Source organism: Gregarina niphandrodes (genome assembly GCF_000223845.1).
Source record: "Gregarina niphandrodes unplaced genomic scaffold scaffold00024, whole genome shotgun sequence".
NCBI lineage: Eukaryota > Apicomplexa > Conoidasida > Eugregarinorida > Gregarinidae > Gregarina > Gregarina niphandrodes.
The window spans coordinates 32468-41650 of record NW_011645793.1 but is presented as its reverse complement, the minus strand read 5'-3'; the positions used below and the strand labels follow the sequence as shown (position 1 = coordinate 41650).

The 9183-nt window shown below is 57.0% G+C and overlaps 5 protein-coding genes across 5 annotated transcripts; 3 read left to right on the top strand and 2 right to left on the bottom strand.

Annotated features, from left to right (window-relative positions):
* Positions 1-479: 479 nt before the first annotated feature.
* Positions 480-1994, top strand: GNI_107170 (ThiF family protein; the record flags this gene model as incomplete). Its single annotated transcript, XM_011133107.1, has 2 exons — positions 480-1810; positions 1847-1994. 2 exons carry the CDS (start codon positions 480-482, stop codon positions 1992-1994), a joined length of 1479 nt encoding a protein of 492 aa, XP_011131409.1.
* A 132-nt stretch (positions 1995-2126) lies between these two features.
* On the bottom strand, positions 2127-2381 carry GNI_107160 (hypothetical protein; the record flags this gene model as incomplete). Its single annotated transcript, XM_011133106.1, has 1 exon — positions 2127-2381. One exon carries the CDS (start codon positions 2379-2381, stop codon positions 2127-2129), a length of 255 nt encoding a protein of 84 aa, XP_011131408.1.
* A 142-nt stretch (positions 2382-2523) lies between these two features.
* On the top strand, positions 2524-4032 carry GNI_107150 (SOF1-like domain protein; the record flags this gene model as incomplete). Its single annotated transcript, XM_011133105.1, has 1 exon — positions 2524-4032. The coding sequence occupies one exon, from the start codon at positions 2524-2526 to the stop codon at positions 4030-4032; it is 1509 nt and encodes a 502-aa protein (XP_011131407.1).
* Positions 4033-4405: 373 nt separating this feature from the next.
* On the bottom strand, positions 4406-6556 carry GNI_107140 (hypothetical protein; the record flags this gene model as incomplete). The annotated part of the gene is made up of 1 exon (XM_011133104.1): positions 4406-6556. The coding sequence occupies one exon, from the start codon at positions 6554-6556 to the stop codon at positions 4406-4408; it is 2151 nt and encodes a 716-aa protein (XP_011131406.1).
* An 89-nt stretch (positions 6557-6645) lies between these two features.
* Positions 6646-9172, top strand: GNI_107130 (hypothetical protein; the record flags this gene model as incomplete). Its single annotated transcript, XM_011133103.1, has 5 exons — positions 6646-7044; positions 7131-7263; positions 7302-7514; positions 7552-9082; positions 9145-9172. The coding sequence occupies 5 exons, from the start codon at positions 6646-6648 to the stop codon at positions 9170-9172; spliced, it is 2304 nt and encodes a 767-aa protein (XP_011131405.1).
* Between the last annotated feature and the right edge of the window lie 11 nt (positions 9173-9183).

Genomic DNA, 9183 nt, shown 5'->3' with positions numbered 1-9183 from the left:
CTCCGGCAGTGGTGTACGAGGTGTCTGCGAGTGAGGCGCCGTTGAACATGCACGTGCGGAACGCATTGCTAATGTTAGCGGCGGCGACTGCGGGACCTGGGCCGGAGGGGGTGAGGCTTCGAGTGGTGTTGGTGCGTCCGGATCGCACTGTATCGATGGAGGTGGTTTGTCGAGGAGTGTCTAGTGTGGATAAGCCGGTGATTGTGGCAGGATGGTTGCGAAGGAAGTTGCGTTCAGCACCGGGGAGTGCGACTCCTCCAGGAGGGGGTACAACGCCAACCCTGGGTCGAGGAGAATCGACGACGGTGGTGAGGCATTTACCTGAGTCTTGTATTTATTCGTTGGACTTGCAGTCATTTCTGAATTTGAGAGTTGTTCAGCAGAATGCGACGGAGCTGAATGTTCGTTTGATCAAGTGGCGGATCATTCCGGAGTTTGAACCTGATGCGTTAAGTGCGCTTCGTTTTCTCGTGATTGGAATGGGTACGTTGGGTTGTATGGTATGCCGTGAGTTGATTGGTTGGGGTGTGAAGAACTTTGTCTTGATAGATTGCGGTGTTGTGGCGCCTAGCAATCCTGCCCGACAGAGTCTTTACCTTGCTGCTGATGTCTCCCGTACTCCCAAAGTACTCGTCGCTAAACACCGACTCTTACAGATACGCAATGATCTCAATATCGAGGCACATAACTGGGAGATACCAATGCCCAATCAGCAACGCTTTAATCTGCCCCTCAACAACTTCGTACCCGATTGCCCTCCTCAAGACGCACTCGAACCCTATGCCGAATGGATCACACGCCAACTCACCCAACTCATCCGCAACTGCCACGGCGTTTGGCTACTCACCGATAACCGCGAAAGCCGCTGGCTACCCAGCCTCATCACTCAACAACTCAGCCTCGAACTCGCTGACCCAGACTTCCTCCGAGACGAATCCCGGGCTGCCCATCGTCAAGGACTTCCAGCCACAAATCTCGCTACGGATCTGGCCCCGGACCTGCCCGCAGACTTGGGACCACACCTGACCGCAGACTTGGGACCACACCTCGGCCCAGACCTCGGCCCAGACCTCGGCGCACATCTCCGGACGCTACAACAGGCAGACGCCCACGATCAAGGATGTCGAGCGCCAAAACCGGAAAGCGCCCGCGGTGCGCCTGCCGTCCGCGGTCAAGAAGACGTTGTGGGCGCCATGGCAGGGGGACGGCCGCAGGTGGACGTGGTACGGAAGCGGCACCCGTTTTACCCGCCGTTGTGCTACACTGTGGCACTCGGTTTCGACACGTTTGTGGCGATGCGCCATGGGAGTTACGTGGACTGCAGCGTGGCAGCAGCGAGTCGTGACCTGGCGAGTCCGTACGACGTGTATGGTGCGAGACTCTCGTGCTACTTCTGCAACGACTTGACGGCACCGGGTCCGGTGGCTGCGAGACGTGCACTGGACCAACAGTGCACCGTCACGCGAGCGGGCGTGGCGGGCTGGGCCGCCGCCATGGCCGTCGAGGCGGTGGCCGCCATGACGCAGACAGACTACGGCTGGGGCTGCGCCCCTCCGGACCGACTCGTCGAGGCGCGAGCGCGTCTGCAACAGACTAAGGGAGGGATGCGGCCTGGGGGGGAGACAACGCGTAATATCCGAAAGTGGCTGTTGGAGAACCCGCGGCACTTGAGTTGTTTGGGGGACAGCCCGCATGTGATCCGAGGGTCGTTGGGCACGTTTAATCTGGCGCATAATTGGCATCCGGCATTCCCACTTTGCGTTTGTTGCGGCGTAAAGGTACAAATGACGTTTCGCAAGTACAAAGAAAAGTAAGAACAGAGAAAGAAAGATACGCCACCTCGCAGGTTTGTATCCTCCGTGGTGCAGGACTCCAGTCGACTCGAGCTCATCTCGGGTGTGTCTGAGTTTGCCTGCCAATCGGTACGCGAAGACGTACTCAGCTACACCAACATCGTCGACAGCGACGACGAAAACGCCGGACCCAGCAATTAGGGTTGGTCACTTACGGCCGACCAATTAGGCCAGAGCTCCATGAAGTCGAAGTCCTCCGCATAGTGATCCTAAACTGTGAAGACGGGCGGGACTCTGGAGTTGAAGTTGACTCTGGAGGTTTGTGATGCTCAGTTACTGCTTGATGGCGGCGAGACGGTTCCCATCAAAGTACGAAATGGGTATGTCCCCGGGCACATAGAAGCCGATGAGTCGTCCTTTGCCGTTGGTGGCGTTCGGCTGAGGCGCGTTGTGGAATTCGGGTTCCTCGAAGTTGTGTGCGCAGCTCATGCAGCTTTCCTTGGCGGCCCCGACGAGGCCGCCGAGGGCCAGAGAGAGGCCCTGGAAGATCTTCCGCCCAATAACTTCGCCCGCCAGAAACCAGTCCATGGTGCAGTGTCCCTTTTGGGCACCCCACGATGGGTCGCACGCAACCAGTTGCGAGGAGGATGGGTTCGAGAAGGGAGTGGGAGTGGGCCTGGCGCAGGCCCTAGTTTTGGGTTGGTTGGGACGGGGTAAATAAAATAGCTGCATGAAGGTGCGGGTTTTGGCTCGCGATAGCGAGTTGTACACCCGAGGGAAGAAGAGTGAGAACAACCATGCGCCGGATGCGCACCCGTTGAAGAATTTGCAGGAGTATCAGCGTGCATTGGCGGCAGCAAAGATGGAGCGGATGTTTGCGAAGCCATTTGTGGCGGCGTTGGAGGGTCACTTGGATGCAGTGAGTTGTTTAGCGCGGAGTCATAAGACGGTACAAGATGTTTATAGTGGGAGTTGTGACGGTGAGATTCGATTTTGGCGGTTGGGCACACGTGTGTGCCAGAGGTCTATTGTGAAGGGGCATGATGGACATGTGGAGGGAGTGGCGGTCGCCAAGGACGATACGTACTTGCTGAGTTGCGGGCGCGACCAGTACATCAAGCAGTGGGCGGTGGAGAAACACTTCCGCGTGGGACTGGCTGCAGAGGCGGATATCGAGAACCGCGGTGGAGTCATCCACCACGACCTCTGGCAAGATGGTGCCGGGAGTGTTGGAAGTATTCGACCGGTTAATACATTCCACGACCCGGACGGTCCCCTATTTGGTGTAGACAGTCACGACGAGGCGAGTCGGTTCGTGACGGCGGGAAGCCGAGTTAGTGTATGGGATTTGAGTAAGACCGCACCAGTAGCGCAAATGGCGAGCGGTGCGGGAGGATGTGTGCAGAGGTTTGTCCAATGGTCACCGAGTGACATGAATCTGGTGTTAAGTGCATCTTCGAACAACACGGTGGAATTGTTTGATGTGAGGCAAGGTGACATGGTACAGTCAGTGGCGTTAGCGATGCAGAGTAACTCGGGTGCTTGGAACCCGATGCGTCCATTTGAGTTTGCGGTTGCTAATGATGACCATAATGTGTATACTTTTGATATTCGGAATTTCGCCAGCGCCAAACACGTTTATTGCGGCTTCGTCCACGCCGCACTTAGCGTCGCCTATGCACCCACTGGTAAAGAACTGTGTGCCGGTGGCCAAGATGAAACTGTCCGTATATGGACCCATGGCGAACGGTTTAGTCGTGACGTCTATCATAACCGACGCATGCAAAGCGTTACCAGTGTGCTTTATTCCGGTGATAGCAAATACATACTCTCTGGCAGCGCAGACTTTAACGTAAGGCTCTGGAAGGCTAATGCTAGCGAAAAACTCAACGGCGCCGTCAGTCGAAAGGAAGCAGACGCTATCAATTATCGCAGAGCACTCCTACGGAAATACGCTCACATGCCTCAAGTCAAACATATTCAACATCAACGGCACCTACCCAAGTACATCTACAACATGAATAAACAAAAGCTCGTCCATCACAAAGCAGACAGAGAACGCAAAGAAAGAGGAGGACAAATCATCAAACCACTCAGGCAATCACCCATCAGACATACCTCCGTTCAAGACGCCGCCAAACCCAAAGTCGTACCCAGAGGCCAAACAGACCAAGACCCCCAAGATGACGACGACCAGGAAGAAGACGACAATATGTCTTCCGAAGCATCCGACGAGTGAAACACCTTCACTTTTGTCGGCCGCCATAATGAGGCGCTAGCACATGCGTGTGCGCGCGCGCGGAAATATTTTTTCGCTCCGTCTCCGCCTATATTTATGCCCGATCGTGCAAACCCTTCCCAAGCAGGGGAGTTGGTGGGAGCCAAAAACGCATACTCTCTATGATGTTTTCCATATCTTCCGGCATTTGTGCCTCTCTAAACGTTGATACATTTTTAACCCGTCCCATGCCACGTGCTCGACGGCAAACAACCGGTCTTGCGGCCGAAGCGGACCTTCGGGAGGAGAGATGGTTTCCGAAACGAGGTAGTTTCCGAAACGAGGTAGTTAGCGGCGGCGGCGGCGGTTTGTGTCAAGGCGGGATGGTCGTCCGTCATCGGCTGAGTGTGTGATGGTCATAGCGCCTGGGCATGGAGGGTCGTCTTGCGGAAACACTGCGGGCTCTGGTAACAGGCGGGAGAGTTTCGAGTAGGTATTCGAGTCTGCATTGGCCAACTTTGAGGGACACGGGTCCGTCGAGGGCGACCTTATCAGCGAAGGGACGGAGACGGCGGAAAGTTCCTAGAGGCGAGATTTCGGTGAAGCGCCAACAGGGCGGACTGCCGCCGAAGGAGAGCATGCAGTGGTCTCGGGACACGCAGTTGTTCGCAGCGGTCATGGCGATTTTTGGCACTGCCGAATGCGCCGCTGCATGATGGTCTGCTCGACCCAATACCACGCCCGCTGGGGGTATCACCCACGACCGTTCCGCCTGCCCGCTGGTCCCGTCCAACTCTTCCGGCGGTCGCAACAACGTCAGGGTCAACATCGGTATCGGGTTTAGTGTAGTGGGACACAGTCCAGTCGACCCACGACCGGGCCCGCTGGGACCGGGCCCGAAGCCGAAGGCGTTAGGCCCAAAGGCGTTCAGCCTGGCCGTCGGCGACGCGTTTCGGCTGCATGGCGTGCAGGAAACCGGTAGCTGTAGCATTGAAGCCGCATGCTGCAGGACCGACGAGGGGGGTTGTACTGACGACGGCGGGATCTGAACCGGGGGGTTTGGGATTTGGACACTAGGGTTCGAGGCCTTTGGAGTGGAAGTCGCACGGGAAACTGGCGTGGCTGCGCAAGTTTCTCCCGTGTCCGGCGCCCCGTTGTTGGCCAGCTGAACCACGTGTTGCTGTTCCGGGTCCCAAGCGAGGTGGCGGAGCGGCGATCCTAACTGGACACGACACTCCAGTCGGTCGCCGAGGTGTAGCACCCAGCCATCCTCGAGAGGCGTGTGTGAGTCCAGCCGAAGCATGGTCCCAACACTGCTACCAACGTCTTGCAGAATGAGCACCTTGTCCGCCTTGTGGCCGACCGCTGAGAGCTCCGAAGCAGCAGCAGAAAAACGCCACGGGTTAGGCGACGAGACGTGACGCATACTCACAGGCGAACGACTACTCGCCTCCGCCGCAACACCGACCCTTGTCTCACTGCCCGGTGTAATATTGTCCGGCGTAACATTTCCCGGCGCAAGGTCTTGCTCCTGGGCACGGTGGTCTCCAACTCGGTGGTCTCCGACTCGGTGGTCTCCAACTCGGTGGTCTCCAACTCGGTGGTCTCCAACTCGGTGGTCTCCGACACGGTGGTCCGGAACGCGGCCTGGTTCGGGGCTGGGTAACTCGTCGTAGGTGCCTTCGCGAATGAGGAAGTGGTAGGCGGAGACGGAGGACTGGAGGATAACGATGTCATTGGTAGTGTGGCGGCCGCCACAAAGTGGAAAGTGGTCGAGGGGGAGGAGGGCGGGAGTGATCTTGTGTAGTTTGTCGCCGAGGACCTGAAGGTGGCCAATGCATTCGTCGTCAAGAGTGATGCCGGAGCCGGGTCGTGTGCCGGGCCTGGTACCGGGTCGGGCGGCAGAGCAGGGTCGGAGGAGACGGCTGCGGGTGATGAGGTGCATATTGGCATCCACCATGCTTTCCGTCCAGTTCTGGAGTTGTTCGCCGTCGGCGAGTGAGGTAATGTCCATGGAGCGGAGCAGGAAACGCGCGGCCTGGCGGTCAATGACATACGGAATAGGGCGAAAGAGGTTCTGGCGGGAGCATAGTGACGCCAAACACGCTGTCAGGTCCCGCGCAAACACTTCGTTCTGGTACCCCAGAATATCCGTCATCAGTAAACGCGCGAAGCCCGGCAACGGCGCAAACTCCTTAGCCACCCGCGCGTCCCAATATTCCTCCACCGGAAACTCCGCTTTCCTCCGCGCGCCTTCCTCAGCCCGCAACGAAACGCTGCGCAACCGCGCAGCCTTCATTAAATTGTACAACACCATGTTCACTGACAGAGGGACTTTGCCCACCGGCAGCCGACACAAAGGACACAGCTCCGAACTCCCCACACAATATCGACAAAAGGTATGTCCGCAACATAATGTAGTCGGCAACTTGTAAGCCGTCAAACAGATAGGGCAACGTAACTCCTCACACAAAAGGTTATTTATACTGCGGCCAGATATCGGAGGGCTCTCACAATGCGTTGGACTATTTGTTGGCTCCAACATCACATTTTGCTAGCTAATAAATCAATATCCGTCATTATCCGCGCCCAGCACACACGTGTGCAACCCTCTAAAATGCCATTGGACAAAGGATGAACGCCCTAGAACACAGGATAAACGTCGCAGAACCCTTCAAACTCGATGCTGCCGTTGCAGACACACGCGGAACAACAAAACTCCCTAAGCCGCTCATCAGTGATATACCGACGAAAGAAGCTAGAGAGACTTGGCTGAGCGCAAAAACTCAAGAGGTCGCATTTTACCGCCTGTGTATTCCGCAGTGCAGCGCAGCTTCCGGCGACCACATACAAATTCGTCTCGTTGCAGATGAACATGGCCAACACGTGTATGGACCAATTCAACTACTCAAAGTCGAGGTCGGCAAGTTGGAGGTGGCTGATGGGTTCGAGACTATTGCGCTACAAATGGCGCTCCCCATCGTGGAGCGCTGGATCCTGCCTCTCGTTCCACTTCCAGGTGGAGACATGCTGGTAAGTCCTTTCCCCTTCAGTTTCCCTCCCGCTTACCTTGCGACTGCTCCTGCCACTGGCGAACGAGTGAGATATATTGTGCTTAGGCGCATTGGTATCCAAGTGAGGCTGCAGCCTACGTAGTGACAGCTACATATAAAGACAGGAATGTGTTGGGGTCTCCGTGGACGTTGAAAGTTAAGCCAAACATTCCCAATGCGGCCAAGAGCGAAGTGAAGCGTAAGGAGCGAGTCCTCAACCAAAGTTGCGTGTTTCAGTCTTGCTAGTAGAGGAGCATGAAGACGACGTGATGAGAACGGCCGAAGTGATTTTGCGCGACCGGGGTCACAACCTGGTGGAGAACCCCAAGGTGGATGTGAAGACGGTAGGAGCGGTCACGCATACGCATACAACCCGCGGAGGACCTGGCCGCCTTTTTGTGCACTTCATTCTGACCGACCCCAAGGTGGACGTCACTCGACGCGCGCATTGTAAGCCCCCCCTTCCCTTTACTTTCACTGGTTGTAGTTTTCACGAGTAATCAGGAGATCGTGCAGGGGTCCCCGCTGGACTTGCCGAGTTATCAGAGTTCACATTTCGGAGAGGTGGCTGCTTACTTTGCAGAGACGGCTTCCTGTGTGGGGTTGACAGAATGTCCGTTGATGAAGTATGGGCCGCCATTTCCGGCGAATGATGAGTTGCGAAGGGTGTTGGAGCTAGCGCCACCGGGGGCGATGGCTGGGCCGGACGAGATCATGGTGGCATGTTGGAACCATGTGAGGCAGTGTCCGTTGGTGAAGCCTTTGCTGGATGAGTTGCTGGGTGGTGCTGGAGGTGAGAAGGCGAGACGACCGGAACTGATGAGTTTTTGGAATGACTGGAAGGTGTCGCAGGCTCGTGCTGCAGAGTGGGCGAGTACACTGGACGGTGAGGCGGCAACGTGGAACGCGATGTCGTTGCGTTTTGTTGACTTGACGAAACAGACGTTGTTGGGAGTGGTTAAGAGTCTGCCGGTGGAGTTTCGACAGCGCGACTTGGTCGGATTGCAGACGGAGTTGCGGCAGCGGCGACAGAGGGCATTGGAGCGTCGTGATGAGATGGTGCGTCGGTTGCAGGTGCTGAACAAAGAGGAGCAGGTGCGTGAAGAAAGTCGGCGTTTGCTTGTGGGGTTGAATATCAAAGAGCTGAATGCGAAGGTGGCCGAGTCGGTTGAGGCGCAGAACTTGATTCATCGACATCATTTTGTGGCGCGTTCGGTGAATAAACAAAGACTGTTGCAAGAGCGTGGAGAGGACATGCAACGACGTCTTGATGCACGTAAAGTGGACCAGTTGAAAAGACTTGCGTTGGGTGCGGATGAGTTGGAGACGGAGCGTGGTGGACAAGACATGTTCTCGTTGAATGTGACGCGCACAAATAAGTTCAATGCACGTGAGGTTGCCGATCGGATCCTGGAGAACATGCTTAGCAAAGATCGCGATCAAAAACCGGGACGAACTGAACCGCCGCCAGCCGACAGCCTAGCAGTCGACTTTGTCGCTGGAGGCTTCTGGCGACGCGGTGCCGCCCGTGGCCGCGACGACTACGAGGCCGCATCACTCGACAGCGTGCTAACCGCTCTAGGTCAGGACCTCTTCCACCAAGAGGGGGTGGCTGAGGAGGGGGAGGAAAAGAGGGCGCAGCCTCTCTGGGCCGGCGCAGAGGAGCCCTGTTGGCGCGAGGAAGGCGCTTGGGTCCGAAACGAGACCTCCGACATACCTGCGCCGCCGAAGAAAAAGGACCTTGCCGCAGTTGATGACGCCAAGGTACTTAAACTGAAACCGGGTTCGGCCTCCGAGAAGCCCAAGATCGGACTGACCGGAGACGGAGGCAAGGCCGGAAAGGGAGGCAAGGCCGGAAAGGGAGGCAAGGCCGGAAAGGGAGGCAAGGCCGGAAAGGGAGGCAATGTCGCAGGCAAGACGGGGGTGCGTGGGGTCGACTCGCCGCCACGGGGGCCGGGGATGCCGTTGCCGGCCCCTCGATGGCTGAATCGCGAGGTGTATGAGGACTACTTGAGAGTGTATGAAGCCTCCGACTGTCTGCCGGTAGCGCGAGTTGTGGCGGAAGCGGCTGAGGCCGCAGAAGCAGCGAAGCGGGCGGCGGCGGTTGAACGCATCAAGG